Source organism: Alosa pseudoharengus, unplaced genomic scaffold, assembly GCF_046254945.1.
Source record: "Alosa pseudoharengus isolate Yale_2024_CS ecotype anadromous, Long Island Sound unplaced genomic scaffold, YU_APseudo_1.1 YU_APseudo_1.1_scf_15, whole genome shotgun sequence".
NCBI lineage: Eukaryota > Metazoa > Chordata > Actinopteri > Clupeiformes > Clupeidae > Alosa > Alosa pseudoharengus.
Window position 1 is genome coordinate 8,051,954 of NW_027468620.1, and position 18,444 is coordinate 8,070,397.

At 40.8% G+C, this 18,444-nt stretch overlaps 2 protein-coding genes across 2 annotated transcripts in view; both read right to left on the reverse strand.

The window, feature by feature from the left end:
* Window positions 1-1,382: 1,382 nt before the first annotated feature.
* Window positions 1,383-10,263, reverse strand: pdlim1 (PDZ and LIM domain 1 (elfin)). Its single transcript, XM_076285395.1, has 7 exons — window positions 10,082-10,263; window positions 9,257-9,408; window positions 8,273-8,357; window positions 5,440-5,624; window positions 4,824-4,966; window positions 4,198-4,315; window positions 1,383-2,147 (listed from the first exon to the last, which is right to left on the reverse strand). The coding sequence occupies exons 1-7, from the start codon at window positions 10,172-10,174 to the stop codon at window positions 1,961-1,963; spliced, it is 963 nt and encodes a 320-aa protein (XP_076141510.1). The 5' UTR covers window positions 10,175-10,263; the 3' UTR covers window positions 1,383-1,960.
* Window positions 10,264-10,791: 528 nt separating this feature from the next.
* Window positions 10,792-18,444, reverse strand: part of sorbs1 (sorbin and SH3 domain containing 1) — a 59,888-nt gene continuing 52,235 nt past the window's right edge. Inside the window, exons 25-27 of the mRNA XM_076285396.1 lie at window positions 17,692-17,744; window positions 15,985-16,091; window positions 10,792-15,311 (exon numbers count right to left, since the gene is read on the reverse strand). Coding sequence (XP_076141511.1) covers window positions 15,244-15,311; window positions 15,985-16,091; window positions 17,692-17,744 — 228 coding nt within the window. The 3' untranslated portion in view covers window positions 10,792-15,243. The remainder of the gene's footprint in view (window positions 15,312-15,984; window positions 16,092-17,691; window positions 17,745-18,444) is intronic.

The window sequence follows — 18,444 nt, forward strand, 5'->3', positions numbered from 1 at the left end:
TTATTATTAATTTGGTCCCTACCGATTTTTTTTAACTTCAAATGTTTAAAAATGTCTGAAATGCTTCCAAATGTAAAACTATGTTCAGTAATTACAATAACAATGTTAAAATAAAGATTGATGATGTTTTTAAAATACAAAGTTTATAGATTTGTCACAAAATAGCCATAGGGAATGTATGTGCCAACCAACCCCAAAATCAGTGTGCCAACCTGCCCCGCCCACATTAGGTCAAACTTTTTTGCACAAATGCTGTTAGCCTGCTAATATCAGTCACCTCAGGTTTTCAAACTTCATTTTAAATTATAGATGAGTCCCCTAGGAATCAATTATAATCAATATTTTTTTTATATCCCTAACTATTACTCTTCTAGGATGTATTTAGTGGGAGGTGCATATTCTAAGTTTTGACACTACAAAATTAAAAAGTTGTTCTCACCTAAAGGGTTAATGACCTGGAGACCAGTTACATACGTGAGTTTACGCTACTCAATAAGGCCGTCAGTTTAGTGTTGGAATTTTGTTGCAGCTCCCTCTAGTAGCCTGGATATTAACAGTGTTTCAACCTGCCCCTGTTCCAACCAGCCCCGGTCTCCCCTAATCTGGATACAGCTGTGGAGCTCTGTGCAAACTCAGCTACAGCGCAATTATGTGGTTAAAGGCTGCATCTGACAGACACTCGTCAACGGTCAGACCACAAGAGAGGGTGACCATTAAAGTACAGGTGTAGCGGGTTCTGTAAATGGTCGCGCGTGTATGTGTGAGTGTTTTGCTATCTTGATTCAGACTGAGTCAATATCTCATCAGGGCCATTGAGGCAGAGGATCTTAGCAAGTTTACTGAAGAGTACAAAGAAAGCCTTGTCTTTTCCAAAAAACATAGCACTTTCCATGGGCGCTGCTAGAAAATTTGGGCCCTATGACAATAATTCTGGGCCCCGATAGTATTATGTCAGTGCTGGGCCCTTAGAATTGTCCTAACCTAAGAGTTTGAGTGTCATGAATAACCTGACCAAGTGCAACAAGATTATCCTTTGAAAACTAACCAAAATTATCTTTTTGAGAATATATTGCTGATCATTGCAAGTCTGATTACAAGACTGATACAATCTCTTCAATTGCATATATACATTTAACAGTATTAAATAGAAAGAGTAAATAATTTCCATACACCATGAAACTGTACACTGCCCATTTGAGAAATAAAGGTTTCAACCATCATAGGACATCTGTCCAGGGCTGCATTTTCTGTAAGCGTGATTGAACATCTACTATTGTTAAAGCAATCTGTTATTTTTAACACTCCTGTTTAATTGTCACAGTGGTTGTTTAACATCATTTTTAGGGAGACAGTCCAGTAGTTAGTAACAGCAAAGACCAACATCAAGTAAAAACATATTCAATTTTATTTACTTATTCAGTTACAGGTATTGCAAAATTTGTTTTTGGATTTGAACACAGTGGGAGGTTCATAGAAACATCAAAGGAAGGGATACAGTCTTGATGGTGGTTTAATATCCAAGACATACACAATGCTTCAGTGTTTTTACATCATGGACATATTTACAAATTCATCATATAAAAAAAGTATAAACAGATTTACTTTAATTTGAGGCAGTTTTTGGCATATTTGCTTTAAAGGATATTTTGATTAAGCATATATGTGCTATACACATAGTTTGAACCATTTTCTGTTTGTGGCACCTTTCTAAAAGCCATTATCCGAGGGCTTTTATACTTAAACATTTTCCAGAAGTATATGTGCAAACGTTTTGCATACTAAATGGCAGCATTAATACACAACAAAATCCATTATCCACTTGGTCAATACCATGAGCAGTCGACCACTTCCATCTAATGGAACTCACTACATTTCTGGAATGTTTTCAGGTAACTCTTTTGATATTTCCTCCAGTCTCATATCCAGTTTGGAAATCCGGGCGGGAAGTGATATTGGCATTCTACTTAGGGAAGACTGTGACGACGTCATAGCCCTCGGGTGGCGTGACTCGTTCACGCGCATGCTTCTCGCAGTAGATCTTGTCCTCCACAAAAAAGTGGCCTTTCTGCTTGAGGTTGACATCACAGTCGGTGCACGTGTAGCACTCTGGGTGGCGCAACTTGTCCCGCAGCTTCACTACGATGCCCCTGTGATTGGACAACAAAAAAGGAAGTTTCAGAATCCTCACATCCATCAGTCAACACCTACTTATCCAAAAAGAAACAGCAAACAAATACGCTTAACAAAGGTGAGTAATTAAATGATTAAAAATAGGTCAAACCACTTGCATTTTTGAGTGGAGGCCAACTCAAACCAAACCAGAACAAAAACACAGTTGCATGCCATTTACAAGAGCATAGTGGTTTTGAGCACAGGTGGTTAGGGTTAGGGCTGTCGGATTCTAAAACTGCACTACAGAATACGATTCTGTGTTGTATGCTTATCTTAATGGACTTAAACAGTACTTGGGTTTGAATCAACATACACTACAAAAATCACATGCACACACTATTTGCACTAGGGGGTAGCCGTGGCCTACTGGTTAGCACTTCGGACCTGTAACCGGAGGGCTGCCGGTTCGAACCCCGACCAGTAGGCATGGCTGAAGTGCCCTTGAGCAAGGCACCTAACCCCTCACTGCTCCCCGAGCCCCGCTGTTGATGCAGGCAGCTCACTGCGCCGGGATTAGTGTGTGCTTCACCTCACTGTGTGTGTGTTTCACTAATTCACGGATTGGGATAAATGCAGAGACCAAATTTCCCTCACGGGATCAAAAGAGTACTTATACTTATACTATATACTATTTAAAAATCTGACAGGGTAATTATAGTATATATAGTTTATTTAAGCCATTTTAGATATGTGTACAGAGTCATACTTATTATTCCCAAAGCTTCTATGATAACAAATGTTGTCTTTGTTCACACCAAAGAACAGTTAAAATTGGTTACTGTGCATTCCACAGAACTACACTAGACTTAATGTAGATCAGAAGTAAACTAAAACTAAACTCAACATTCGTGTGAATTAGGTCAGCAACTAATGATCATTTTCATAGTCAATTAATCTGTCCATTATTCTATTGATTAATCGAGTAATTGTTTATTTGATAAATGGTGGAAAAAAATATCCATGACTGTTTCCTAAAGTCCAAGAACATGTCCTAAAATGCCTTGTTTAGTCCACACGCCAAATACATTTAGTTTACTATCACAGAGGAGCAAGTAAAGCAGATAACATTTTGCTAAAGAGGTGAAGTTGTTCTAAAGAGTTAAGAGTTGTGCTAAAGAGTTCTAAAGTTGTTTCCTTAAAAACAATGACACAACCGATTAACAAATGACCAAAATAGTTGACGATTAATTTAACAGTCGACAACTAATCTATTAAACAACTGATTGCTGCAGCCCTAGTGTGAATTTTATACTGCTAGTTAATTAGTCAGGATTGTGCTGGACTGTACAGTGACCTTGCCATGATGTTCAGAGAACCTGATCCTGGACTTGGATTGGTTACCACAGACTCAACGGTCACCCAATCTGCTCTGGGCTGAGAGTCTCTAAACGGACATGTCTCTTCTGCTTTAAGGTGCCTCTGAAGTCTTACCACCTCATAAGACGGGGTTAACAGCCCCCCAGGACAGCAGCTGCTGCTGGTAGGGACAATCCAGATCAACCCCTCCCTCCACCAATGGGAGCGTATAGCAACCCGATGTAAGAATGTGCAACAGACACCAGCTGAAAGTTCTCTGATCAGCCACAAGGTGGCGACAAATGAGCAAATAATGGCAAAAAATGAATACAGTGCTACCATCTGCACTGTGTTTTTGACGGTGAAAAGGATCATCCAAAAACGTACACTTCTGTGTCATTAAAATGATGTGACAACTTGGAAAACTAAATCTGTATTATGTATCTATTATGTGCTATGGCGAATGGAGAACCTTTTTTAAGGTTTCACAGTTTGATATCAATGCTTGCAGTGTGTTCCAGTTCATAACTATATAGTGCATATCCATGATGGATGGTGGGAACGAATGACATATGTTCATCCGTCTTTTGAAGATGACCGCAAAACTTGTTGCCTGATAAAAGCATACCTCAAAAAGCGGCAAATTGTTGCCCAGTGTTACTTTCAACACTGCATGGTGGGCCAGTTCAAAGTTCACAAGCAGAAGTAAAAAAGGTTTGTGGTACTTACACAATCCCTGAGCCGCATTTGTCACAGATAGGTAGTTTGTCTGCTTTTCCCAGGGAGGCACCCATTTTATTGGTGGGGGGCCTCACGCTCCTGAAGCCTGAGGGTTTGTCGGGGTCGCCTGTTGTGATAAGACATCATCATTAGTCTAAATGGCAGCACTGCGGCTGTGGCAACGCCACTATGAATGACTCATTTGAGCAAGTGACAAAACCAAGGCTGTTGTTTGGCTGAAAGTGTTCAGCTGAAGTCTAGTTGAAAATGTCTTGCTTTTTAAAAGCTCCTGCAGTGAATTTATATGATCCTGACAAATATATTTCCATGCAAAGAATAATGTGTAAACTGTAAACAAATACATATATATAAAAAAAAAACAGGAATAATTTTGCTGCTGAAGCGGATTTGATGTTGCAACACAAAACAAGCCAAAACCCCCAGGGTGTGTTAACTGCAAATGTCACAGATCAAACCAAAAAGTCAAAATGAAAAGAAAAAAAAAGAGAGATGACTCATGCCAATATGCCACAGGTTAGAACACAGTGGAATGCTTCTATGGGGCTCTCTGAGATGTACAGTTTTTGAAAGCCAGATCCAAGCCATCACTGAATTCACAGAGCCAAGTTGCACACCTGTTTCAAGGATTTCCTGCAGCACTTTAAAAGATGTAGACTGTCGCGGCGGCTCGTTGGACTCTTGGTTCTCTTGCAGCATTTTGTACACTTCCGAGTCAGCGGGAATCCCAGGTTTCCCAGCAGCCTTAGCGTCATCTGGCCTGCAACAAGGAGGCAAAGAGGTCATCTCAGTTCAGCCAGAAAGCCTGGCTGACCCAGACATATCAAAAGCGGCAAACTATGCATATCTTGATGAAGGATAAAGATGGTGCTTATACTAATACACAGGCCTTTTTGTCTTTCCCAGGAGCCCCTTGTAGGCCCATGCTAAATGTCAAAAGGAAGAAGTACTGCAGAGGTTCTGAAGTCTGATGTCAACAGCAGACTATTAGCCTAAGCGAAAACCACGAGTCTGTGGCAACACTCGTGTCTATAACGAGCAGCCGAAGTCCATCCCTAAATAGCAGAAGAGTCCATCTAAGAACAAACAGGATCATGTAACTATCTCTAATAATAAGAGCCATTGCTAGTATTGCAGAGTATACAAATGGGAAAGACCAAAGATCTTCATATTTTAAAACATTGCCCCCCACCCCCCACACCCATTTCTTATAACAGAAATTAATATTCTTACACATTGGCAGATTCGTTGGCTGCGGCAACAGTCTTGACATCGTCCACAGCACTGTTAAAGTCCTTGATGTTCTCTGAGGAGTACAGGCCGGCTGGGTTGTTGTACTGACTGGTGACCACCTTGGGTCCACCTGGGGAGAATGGCATGGCACTCCTGTTGTGGGCAGAGCCTATGTGTTTCACCTCCTGAGAAAAGATTGGGCAAAAAGATGACCGTGAGTTTCAGAGTGTCAGCCCTTTCACACAGGAATGTATTTCTAATGTATTCATAATGTAAAAACTGGACAGAATTTGCATTCAGAATGGATTTGTCCTAGTCTGGGTGCCAGCCGAACTTAGCCACGCTCACAACATTTTAAGTCGGGAAGTTCGGTCTGTACTTGATCCGTTGTGGAGCAGCTATGCTTGAACCAGAGCTGTTTGGACCAATGAAATTCTCAGGACGGGCTTTACGGATGATGGGCAGATGAGCAACAGTGCCTCGTCTATCACGTCACCTGAACACGCTTAAAGGTTGATTTTGTTTGCAACAAAAACATTGTGGCTAAAAGCTACACAGATGTCTTCTAAGACCCCATATGGAAAAATGCATAGTATTTCCATGCGGTTTGGCCTTTCATTTACATAAAAACGGTAATTACTGAATTATTACTCAAAACGATTATTTCTGAAAACTCCGGCCAAAGTGGATATGTGGGAAAACTCCGGTTTCACTTTCATCAAGGGAAAACAGCATGCTTGCATTGTGACATGTTGTTCCCCTCTTCGCTTAAAATCTCTGGTTGGCTACCTGTTTGCTTGAGGGGTTTGCGACACCCTTCCCCAGCTGTATATAGCATGTTTGTATCATCAGTGCGAATGGAAATTATTTTTTTAAACAAAGAAGGGGTAATATACGTTTTTCCAAATAGCCTACCCTGCTACATATGTAATTGTCTTAGATTTCACCATCGGGTGTTGTAAAATATATTTACAGCGCAATAACTTTTTAAAAAGACCAGAAAACAAGGTTAAAGGTGCCATGTGTAATGTCCGCCAAAAAATCAATTCATACTCCACATTCCATAAAGATGGGGGCAGTATACTTCCAGAAAGAGAGTTGGTCTACCCTAGAGTAACAACCGAGAAACGTGTATTGCAGTTTGGCTGGCGGTTATGTTGCCCGCATACCGCCTCCCATGGCCGAAACTGGTATTATGACACCTGTCGGGCTGTGGCTAGTAATTTAGCATGCTAATTCAGGTTGATATCTCTGCAGCACTATACCTTGTCATTTTAAGCGTATAACATCATCGCCCTTATTTCTTCTCATTCTTTTGATGCGTGTAGCTCATTTTTTGGATATTTTTACCTCAATTCTTACACATGGCACCTTTAAGGCATTTATGGAGAAGAAGGATGGTTCAGGTGTTCTTCCTACAGCTCACGTAAACTTTTTCATTGTTCTAATTGGTTAGGTATATCCAACTGAGTGCAGAGGCATTCCAATTTGAAATAAAGGAAAACACCAACATTTTGGGAAATACGCTTATTTGTCATCTACCCCAGAATTAGATAAGAGAATGCATATCCTTCTCTTTTCTGTATGTGCTAAAACACAGCCTGACACGTTAGCCAAGCATAACATAATTCACTGGAAATGGGTTAGACCAGTTAGCCTATAGCTAGCCTATGGTTATTGGAAAATAAGCTTATTTCCTAAATAGTTGGCATGTTCCTTTAACAATAAGGTATTGTGTGTCCTGCAAACGGGTACTATGGCCCTTGTAAAATGTGAACTACTGGATCAGACCCGTAGAGGAACAGAAACAGAGCCACTGTTGACACAACAGGTAGCAGGGACAGACACAACACCCACAACACCACTAAAGCCCTCCACCTACACTAGATGCTGATAGGTGCTTTATATTCAGCTTTCTAACTAAAGGGACTGATAGACAAAATACAAGCTGTTGTGCACCGCTGATGTTGCAGAGGCTTGCTCTAACTTGTCTTTCAATGAAAAATACACTCACTCACACAGACACACACGAGGCAAAGGCTGCAATAAAGGTAGATCTACACAGGCACCTGAGGACAAGACAACTGCACAATTATGAAATCACATGATGGGGAATGACTCTGCACAGAGCATGCTTGGAGCATCTGCCCACTCTACAGCACCAACACCAAGACAGCCAAGAAAGTAGAGGTGCAGAAGAAGAAGAAGCGCACGAGAGTTAAGATTTGTACGCAATCATTGACCATTTGTCAGCATTACATGCCACCAACTGTGTAGTGCAAGAGACATAATCATATCTTTAGTGTGAGCCGCAGCCCAGCTATGCTGAAACCGCTGATTCACAGCATTATCTTACGCCCTCTAGTCTAGTCTAGTAGAAAAGCAAAGGTCCCCTTCTCTCCTCCCCCCCCCCCCACTTTCTCCCTTCCAACCTCTGGCCGTTACTCTATCCCTCTCTCACGCCCTCATACACACAGTCCCTCCCATTGCGTCTGTAATCGAACACACTTCCTGAACACCCTCTCTCCCACAGATGCACTTCCCCCTGCCTTTGACCTCCCTCTTCCGTTCTGGCTTGCAGCAGCGGCCTGTTGAGTCATGGCGCGAGTGATAAACCCTCTAGTCTCCTAGGAGACGTCTTGTTAGGACAAAAACAATGACATCACAGCTGACTACACAACCACAAAACGCTTCCTGAATGTTCACATACAGTCAGAGTTGGAGCACTGCTGTCTGCTAATGGGGGGGGGGTGTGGTGGGTGACGTTTTTGTGACTCAGTGAGAGTGGGATCATGATCGAGGAAACAGTCCTCTAGACAAAGGAAAAGCATACCTGCGGTTCTGACGCCAGGTTCATCTTGTAAGGGTTGGTCTTGCCTTCGTCCGATGTTAGTGGAGACCACATTTTAGATTCTGACCTTCAAAAAAAAAGGGGGGGGGGGGCATATTTGTGCTCGTTAACAGTGTCATTTCACATGGCATTCACAACATCGCACATTCACAACTCGTGCCAAAGCAGTAACACTGTAAAAATCGCTACAAGCACCTCAGGCAGTTTCCACAGCTCCCACGTCAGTAGATTAGGAGTCAAATGTATGTTAATGACAACCAGGTTAGGATTTGCACAGAGCATTCACATTACCCACACAGAGCACTGCTAAAGCGCTAAGATAATAGAGATTATGGAAAACGGAGGCAACAAAGAGAATGTCATAAGCCATTGACTGGAGTGGGAGTGCAAACCTCTTCACAACATGTCACCACCGACTACCAGTTTTCCACCTTGAGCAAACACCTTGTCTGAGGTGTGTACAACGAAGTCAGGTTACTGGCTTATCCAGGTAACTTCAGGAGTACCACTAATTGCAAAAGAACCTGTAGTACGATCCAGTGATCAGTAGATACTCGATCCAGTGTTCTTTTAGAGATCAGTGATTGCTCCTGAAGTTACCTGGGCAGGCCAGCATCCTCGCTACATAGTAAAGCCCCGTGGTGAGCTGCAAGTCCTGCTGCAGCATTACTACCTTACAATTTTTTTTTTTTTAAAGAACAGGAAAATTTGCTTTCTAAAAAGTTGTTCTCCAGCTCTCACTGAAATTTTGTAAAGTCGTCTTACGCTTGGACTTACTTTAACAAGTCCTCACATGAACTTGCACAGGTAAATATACTTTCATATCACATTGATGACAACATTTACTCCTTCTAGTGATAAAGTACAATTGCACACTATTGGGGAAAAAAAGAAAAGGGAAAATCCATGACTACACACCAACTCAAGCCTGTACAGGCCATCAAGCGATTAGTAATGCTGCCATACCTATCGACAGAGAGGACCATTTCCTCCACACAGCCTTTAATCTTGTTCTGGGCCTCCAGGTGCGTCATGCCGTCAGTTGCCTCCCCATCGATGGCCAGGATCATGTCTCCGATACAGAGGTTGGCCTGGGCCGCTTTACTCCCAAGGGTAACCTGGTAAATGGTGGTTAATAACCATCATTATTAGCAGCAGCAACAGGTACCTGCAGCAGCAGTAGTAGCAAGGATATCCAGAACTCCTTTTGCATGCTTAAACAGTTTTATTCCAGACTATTCCACTCATCCCATTACGTTGAAGCCTGTGACCCACAATTTCAATCACTTTCAAAACCACAAACGACGTTCGGCTTTTAGAACAAAACATTTCCTCTTTCAGAGTTTAACATTTAGGTCAATGTTTTCCACGTTTTACGAAAACACCCCACCCAGAAGGTGAAATGTGTTACACTGTATCGAAAGGCAGTATTAATCCATATGTTACTGAGGAATGGCACGAAATATTTGTTACAAACACTAGGCTAAATACAGTACGTTACAGGAATGTTAGCGAGATTGTGTCGATTAAGAAAGGGTCGCCTCTTTTGTCCTTCAACATTCACAATAGAAAGTTAGCCTACTACTTGAAGTATAAGCATCATACATCAAAGTTAAATTGCGGGGAGGATGATATAACGTTGCAAACTGCACAGAGAAAGACTGGTAGGCTATGTCAATAGCCTACGCTACAGGACTTGCAGTTTCACACACAGGCCAAGTTTAACCGGTAGACACTTCGACTCTGCTGCCTAACTTGTTAAAAAAGTAACAAGCATGTTAAGACACTTACACGTGAGACGGTCAAGGGCTGTTCAAAATCCTTCCCACCGACCAGACGGAACCCCCAAGGCCCAGGACCCTGCATAACAACCCGGAGGGGCATGATTCTAAAGCTTTACAGAATATCTGCTGGATTCCAAAAAAGTAGTCCACTTTCTCTCTGGAGCAGTGGATTTCTATAAACTCTACTGAGAAACCAGGAGGTGCTCTAAAAACACAGTAGGAAGGGCGGTGCTTCAAGAGAATTTAGCGAATAGTTTGCTCAGAAGTTTGCGCTGATAAGAATGTGGCTCCAATGTTTGTTTAGGGGAGTAACTTTACGTCATCAGATTAGATGCAAACTTACCATTTATGGTAGAGCCAAATCCCAGGATGTGGAATGCGCCACTCCCAAATGTTGGATTCCTGGCAGCGAGCGCCAAGGACCATTCTCCAAGGCAAACCCAAACATGTCCGTTTCAAACTGTGGGTCACATTCTCGACCCGGAGTTTTCTCATTGCTAAATGAAAAGGTTGAGCCCTGCTGTTAACAAAGAGACCCTTAGGACCTGGGATATTCACAGATAAAATGTAAAATAGTCCTAAAATAGATGTGCGAAACATGCTTAGACAGTAATATGGCCTGAATGAAATTGTTGAGGCCTACCGCAAGAATCAGAAGTGGCAGGCTATTAGACAATGAAGCCTACAGAAATGACAGACCAACTGACAACTGTACAGTACGTAGTTAAATGTAGTTTATTAAATATTGCATAATAATACCGAAAATCACAGCAGTATATTGTTTTTCTTTCAATATTGTAACAGCACTGCAAATAAGCAAACAAAGGAACATCTGCAATGTGTGCATCTCTTCAAAGGTTCACATGATTATAATAATCATGTATAGAAGCACTGATACACAACTCAGTGTTGTCACTCTATCATCTCTATTGTACTTGGTAAATGTCTTCTTCCTTGAAAGCTAAATCCTGGTGATCAAGACAATCAAAGTATCCTTCAAAATCACATGGCCCACTGCAATATTGTGATAATATTGTTGGGAATATAGCTGGAAATGAGGCACAATTGAATAAAACCACATAAGTGACCTAAGGCGGAATAAGTCCATAGACAATGGTAAGCATAATGTTAAATATGCTTCAGACTGTGCTCAACAATTCTCACTCTGTGCTTTGCCAAAAAATAAAACAAATCCTTCTAGGTCCTGTAAATAAACTGGTATATTCATAGAGCTTTACTGTGACTTTGAATCACTTGCATTCTCATCTTTTTTTTTAAAATATAATACATATTTACATTTCATAGGACAAGCTCATGAATTGTTTTACATATCAGTTCATGCTCCAAAATAGGTACTGATCAGTTTGACATACAAGGAGACTGGTTGTAACCCCACATTAATACATTCATACACCAGCCGATGCTTTGTGGAGCCAAAACAAAAGAAAACAAAATATATATGTTATGCCTTGAATTTCAATGCTGTGAAATTAATCGCTGGATGTCCACTGCAATTTTGTAAATTATTCTGTAAAAGTAGTGTCAACACCCCCTGGCATATGACATTATTCTACTGATCTGCGATAAAATTGGGCTTTGACATTTTTGGATTAAGGTCATTGTTTTCTTGTTGTTTTGAGTCATTCCATAACATTCTGCCAAAGATGTAACATGATTAGTCATCTGAGTCCTGATGATTATGTACTGTACATTGAACTCTGTCAAATGCGAAACCTGTGATTAATTATCCTTAAGTGTTTTATAATTGCCATTGTGTTACCTACGCCCTTTGCTGTGACAATTATTGAATGTATTGATGTATGTCTTTATAGACCTTCAAATGGCCGTTCGCTTTTTCTGTAGCTAATGCAGCCCAAATACAGGCTTTGCATCACTGTCTTAATAAACAATGACATGGCATGCTACACACACAATGTATCCAGATGGTTAAGAAAGGCCTGCTTAACTGGTGCACAATAGAAGCACCTTTTACATAAAATGTAAAATGTTTTTCAAGATTTACATTCTCTGTGTTATGCTCTCTGCATTTTATAGCCCAATGCTCTTTAAAGCTTGGCCGTTTTAGACTGCTGTATTTTAACCACGTTCACACTAAAGTCAGTTGAATTAAACTGTTTGTATGTGTGTTTTAAGTAATCATTAAAGTGGACATGAAGAGAAGCAAAAAACAGATAGGAAAAATGCTGTTATTGATGAGAATGCTGACATTCAACAGACTACAATCAATTATAAAATCATAATGGAACAATGATGCATGGTTAAAGTGATGATGACAAAAAAGAGCCCCAAACTGATCCAAGTACAGGCACAACACTGGATTTTGAGCAGTAATACTAAAAAAATAAACACTCTGACAGTGATCATATCACTGGACGGCCCAATGCAGTCGATCAATGTAAATGTATTAGCAAAAAACACTGATCTGGTAATAAAGTGTTAAACAGCAGTCAAATGGTTAAATAACATCTTAATGTAAGTGTCCACTTGTTTGACAAGTTGTCAGAAAAACATATGGTCAATACAATTACACAGACAGGTTTAGTGTGCTTTGAGTCTTTTGCAAGTCATAACGCTTGTTGCTAATATTTTGACATTGCTGTTTTCACAAGACCCATCTGCCCTTGTTGGACAATTTCTGTCCCCGAAGGGGAAGTTAGGTATTTCATATGCACACACAGATTAACTATATCATTTGACAATGTAAACAAGTGATGTCAAACTATCCATATCACTAAACAATGTCAAAACAATTCAGCAAATCCTAATTCTACATGATCCCATCTGTCTCTCTTTGGTGTGGGCAGTACAAGTACAACAGCGTTATGCAAAACAAACAAAGCAAACCAGCCAACAACTGCATGATCATAGAGCATGAAGTGCTGTATAATGAACAGTGTGTAAGTCAAATGATGTCAAGCAATTCTGCCCAGCTATCTGTTACTTTGCCAGTTAGTGTCAAAAAATCAGCCCTCATCTCACTCATGTAGGTCTACTAGTTAATGGATCTATAAGAGACGTGAACGTGGATGAATAGGAAAGCGCAGTTGTAAGAAGAGCTTTGACTAGTGACAGGTTCCTCACCAAAACAGAAAAAAAACTATATATACTATATATATATAGTGGTTTCACTGCAAGATATCATGGAGAGTTTAAAATGAGGTCAATCAATTACATGATTGTTACAGAGTTTAAGAGACCCTATCAGAGTACCATGAAATTCCAATGTACTATCTACTGTCACAGCAAATTAATGGGTAAAATTACATTTTCACTGTAACTATGTCTAGCTGTCGACCTATTCCTAAAACTTATATGGGCCAAACAGACACAGCAACTGTGTGAGTCCAAAAAGACACAGCAACTGGATCAGGAGCATCAATTTGATGCTAGCAGCTAGCTATTTAAGCATTTTGTAAAAACTCACAAAAGAGCAGAACATGCTGCAGAGACCCTTAGAATAGTCACAACATCAAGTTGTACTTTTAGGTAACACTAGCCGTCCAACTGAGTGGTGTAATAGACTGCTTATTTGACAATTCAATGTGTGAATTATTTGTTTAAAATGCCAGAAATAATATGCCAAACTGTCAGTATTTTTGATTACCCAGACCAAATGGGAGACTGGTGAATAGACTGGTAATTATGATAGAGAATTGAGGCTTTTAAATGTATCAGGCACAATGGAACTGGTGTCATACTGTTTGTATGCCAGATTTATAATACTGACAAAGAACTGATATGAGGATTTTTAGTGACTTCTCTCTGAGGTAATGCTTTTATCTTCATGTTTAGTGTAACCTTTACAACTTCAACCGAAATGGAACATATTTATACTGGGATTGTATACTCCTCTCACACCTTGAAAGAAACCATACCATGACTATTTAAAACTTAGCCGGCCCTGTAAGTTCACATAAGTCAGTACAGTTCAACTTGAGGTCAATGAGTTTTGAAATTCAAAACCATGGAATATAGCCTGTTGGACAAGCATCAAGTATGTGCCATCACATGAAGTGTGATGTCTGCCAGTGAAACTGACCACTCTCCACCGGCTACTGGTTTTCCTTTGGAAATACATTACATCAATTCTCCCAAGTCACGTTGGTGGACTTTCTTAACTCTGATTCAATTGACTTAAATGAGAGTACAGTTAGGTATTGTTGTTGGGACTTGTGATTAAATCAAAGCAGGTATCTTGCAAAGGAAATAAACAACAAAGAAAAACAAGGCTGAATACTCTAAGAGCACTCTGAACTGACTCCAAGGATCCTTTTGCGGTCGTATTGACCACCCCAATCAATGTACCCCTCTACACTGCCCTATAAGCCTCTTACACTCTTTCATGTGCCTAAGACATACTTCAATATCTACTGTTAACATCTCCAGTGATATGGCAAGGCGATAGTGTTGTGCACAGGAATACACTCTGTTGTAGTGAGGGGGATTCAGTAATCACTAAAACCATGCTATTCCATGTAGCTAATTACAAAATCATGTGATTGAGTCTGGTATGCAACACAGTAAAGGTACTGAAGTGCGCCATGGCTTTCACTCTGGCTGTCACGATTCAAATGTCCCATTTCAACACCTCCCACTTGATTCATTTAGAGTCTATTTTCAGACTTCAAATGCAGGAAAGAGGTTACCCAATCAGCAATCAGAACATCATGAATAATTGGCTTAAATAATTGGTGATAACGCTTGCATGACGATCTGTTGTGACTGATAGATGCTCTGAGAATCAGAAAGAAAACATTACTGCTCATCTGCTAGTGTTAGAACTAGAGTGATTCTTTATCGACACTTAGAATATTCAGTGATGCTTTATTTAGCAGAATAAGCTAAATGAAAGCAAATAAATGTTAGCCTTTGGGGCCAATGTGTGACACGATCCCATTCAATTATGTGTCATGCATTTGAATGTGAAAACAGACTCCAGAGTTCGCTTGTTTGACGTGCCTCAACCCTCACTGATCACATACGCAGACAACTATATTCACCTGTCTAGGAAACAATCATCAAGAAAGTAAAACAAAAGAAACGTAAAAGAAAAAAAACTCAAGCGTGTTGGTAATGACATCCCAAACTTAACAGGCATTCATGGTATACTTCTAGAATCACCTCAGGTAGACTATACAATTGTACACTTTACAAATTGACGGCCTTCACATAATTCCCTGGAAACGTGCCAAACAGTTTTGTCCTCTTGGAGGTACCTGTAACATAGAGAGACAAAAGAGGTATTTTAGGACAAGGGAAATATGACTCATATCTACCAGGAAGTGACGACAATGGCTTGTTTGTGAAAGCCCTATGCACTTAAAACAGTTCTAATAAATGCAATAACTATCTAGACATTTGAGAAGCCACTGTGCATTTATTGTGTATGCATGTCAGTACAAAGTAATCTTCACAATAGAATATCATTGTGTAATAAAATGTATATCTTGGGAGAAGTTTGACGTCTCTGCTGGACAAAACTGTTAATTAGTATGTCTATAAATATGGGGAAGCGACACTTTTGCATTTCTTGATCATAAACACACCATAAGGAACCTTGTTTATTTATAAGCTCCCTACACATGAATAGATAAACATTAAGATATTAATCAAAAGGTCTGCAAAGTACCGTAGTCAAAAGGTCAGTCCTTGCATTCCAAGTCAGCATTTCAATACTTTTGCGTGATGACAATTGATACCAAAGCTCTAAAATACCTTCATATAAATTAAGATGTGTTTATGTATGGCTTCCGATATACACACCCTTATACATATCCACTGGACACATGGGCTGTAATTCTATTGTAAATGTATAGGGATGTATGGCCTGGCAGGTATGCTACATATGGGCGTGAATGGGAAATCTATCAAGCGATATGTGACACGTACCAACGAACCAGCCGTCATCGCACTTTTCCATGACACTGACAAGGTCTCCCTCCTGGAGCTCCAGCTCATCGTCGTTTTGTGGCACATAGCTATACAGGGCCTGGAAACTGAGGAGAGGGGAAAGAACAGACTTTTAGGATCTCATCTGCACAGATATGCATGGAGAGTTATGCATATTGTAGTGTTATCTAACATACACTAAAGAGATGCCATTCACAAATCTTAGCAATCTAACATTCTGAAAAAATGCCATTCAAATGTCTTATTCTCATCTCTCTCAAAATTATATACCAAAGGGATAGCCTCGGTTTCGAAAGGAGTTAAATCTGACCTTAGCTTTGTTTTGTTTTTTGCACCTTTGTTTCTACAGTTGTTGCAGTTGGAGGAGCTTCAACAAAAGTAACTGTCAATTTGTACTTTGACCAACATCTGTGACTTTCTTCTGTGATCTCAGATGTTTTGATACATGAACAATGTGTTTATGTGTTTTGAGTTATCAATAACAGAGCTGTAATAATGTGTAACACAAATTACAAAAAAGACACACAAAACACAACAAAATCTATGACCATCAACAAATCCGAAACTGGATAGTGTAAGAAATTAATCCTGCCGAATTGTATGAGTGATATAATTTCTCCAACAAAGATAAAGTTCTGATGTTCTGATGGCAGACGGTTTGGCACCAGGTGAGGTGTAAAACACCAGTGGTCAGAGAATGGGTCTCAGGGGTAAGCCATTGAAAACCATCCCACCAAACGTGTGAGGACACTCAATTATCATATACGTATTATCATAAACGTAAATGTAAATCAGTTTTCTAGGCCTAGTATACTAGTATACTTGCGTACAAAGAATTTGGTGAGGTGAAGCACACAATAACCTGGAGCAGTGAGCTGCCTTGCTACAGCACCGCTCGGGGAGCAGTGAGGGGTTAGGTGCCTTGCTCAGCTGTTCCTACTGGTCGGGGATCGAACCAGCAACCCTTCGGTTACAAGCCTGAAGCCCTAACCAGTAGGCCACGACTGCCCTTATATACATATACATATATTCATATACATAGTTGAACAAAGGGTTGCCAAGTAAGAGCCAGATCAATTTGCATTGAGACCAGCATATAATGACTTGAGTTGGTAACTTCTGGTAGTTCGCCCAGATGGGACAAAGGAGAGAGAACTCCAGAGAATATGCCGAAGGCAGGCGTAGGTTGAACCTTTGTGAACCTTTCTACCATTTTGCATTGGAATAAAACCTGACTATTGCATCAATCCAAGAGAAGAGAAAACCTTTCCTATTTTTTCTTACAATAGTAAAAGGTCTTCCCATGATAATCAGAGAAAAAAGCCTGACCCAGGGTTTACAGCAACTAGACATTCATGCTTCAAATCAATAGCACTGTCTGGTTTCAATTAAGGAGTGGTCTACCTCATGCAAACAGAATTCAACTTGAAAGAAAAACAAAGCAAAAAAGACAATGTTCTGGCCAAGTGTATCACTATAAGTATACAGGTATGACTGGCCATGTGTGCAGTGCACATGAATATATCTAAAGTATGTCTGTGTACAGGAATGCATGTGTGGTGCAGGTGTGTGTGTGTGTGTGTGTGTGTGTGTGTGTGTGGGTGTGTGTGTGTGTGGTGCAGGTGTGCTTGTGTGTGTGTGTGTGTGTGTGTGTGTGTGTGTGTGTGTGTGTGTGTGTGTTCTTACATTCCGCAGCTGAGGCGTCCAGGTTCAGGACTGCTGCTGTGAGACTGCGGTTGCTGGGAAATGATGAGAGAGTGTTTACTGGGGTGAGGCGGCAGCCTGTGCCTAGAGTCAAGGGGCCGAGACAGTGTGCTGCAGTATCTCACAGAGGTCTCGGCTATATTCATGATCTCATTACACACGGCCTCCTAGTGGTCAGGAGGACCAGGTGCACCACCAAACCCCCAACCAGGAACCCAGCAGCCGCCAGTCAGTCAGAGGGCACGGGTTGGAGGTTCGTTGAGGAGGAGGAGGAGGAGGAAGAGGAGGACAGGGGCAGTTTCAGGAGTTAGAAAAGGATGGAGTTGCAGATAAGTGGATAAGAAGATATAGCGGAAGAGAATGATGAAGAGGAGGAGGAAGAGGAAGAGGAGAAGGATCCATGTGAGTAAAAAAGTGGGGAAATGGGAATCCGTTAGCACCAGGAGGAACGGCAGGAGGAGGAAGACCAGGAGAGATTGGCGGATGGAGTCCCGTGGGGTAAGCATGGCAGAGGCAGAGACACCAGAATGAGACCATGTACATCCAGACAGAGAGAACGATTAGTTTTGGAAATCACTGGAGGAAGACATGCACACTGAGAAGGGGCACACACAACAGAGATTATAACGTTACCATGCACATTAAAGGAGTCACATGATTAGTCGTAAGATAAAGAACAGAGTGGAAGTTACATGAATGAGAGTAGTGGGTTAACGGGAGCGCATCTGAGTGTGA

Excerpts from the sequence above, each read along its gene's own strand:
- pdlim1 (XM_076285395.1), bottom strand. The coding sequence starts at position 10,174 with ATGCCCCTCCGGGTTGTTATGCAGGGTCCTGGGCCTTGGGGGTTCCGT. Across the intron at positions 8,358-9,256 it reads ATGGTCCTCTCTGTCGATAG|GTCAGAATCTAAAATGTGGT; the intron begins GTATGGCAGCAT and ends TTTTTTTTGAAG. Across the intron at positions 4,967-5,439 it reads GCCAACGAATCTGCCAATGT|GCCAGATGACGCTAAGGCTG; the intron begins GTAAGAATATTA and ends TCCTTGTTGCAG.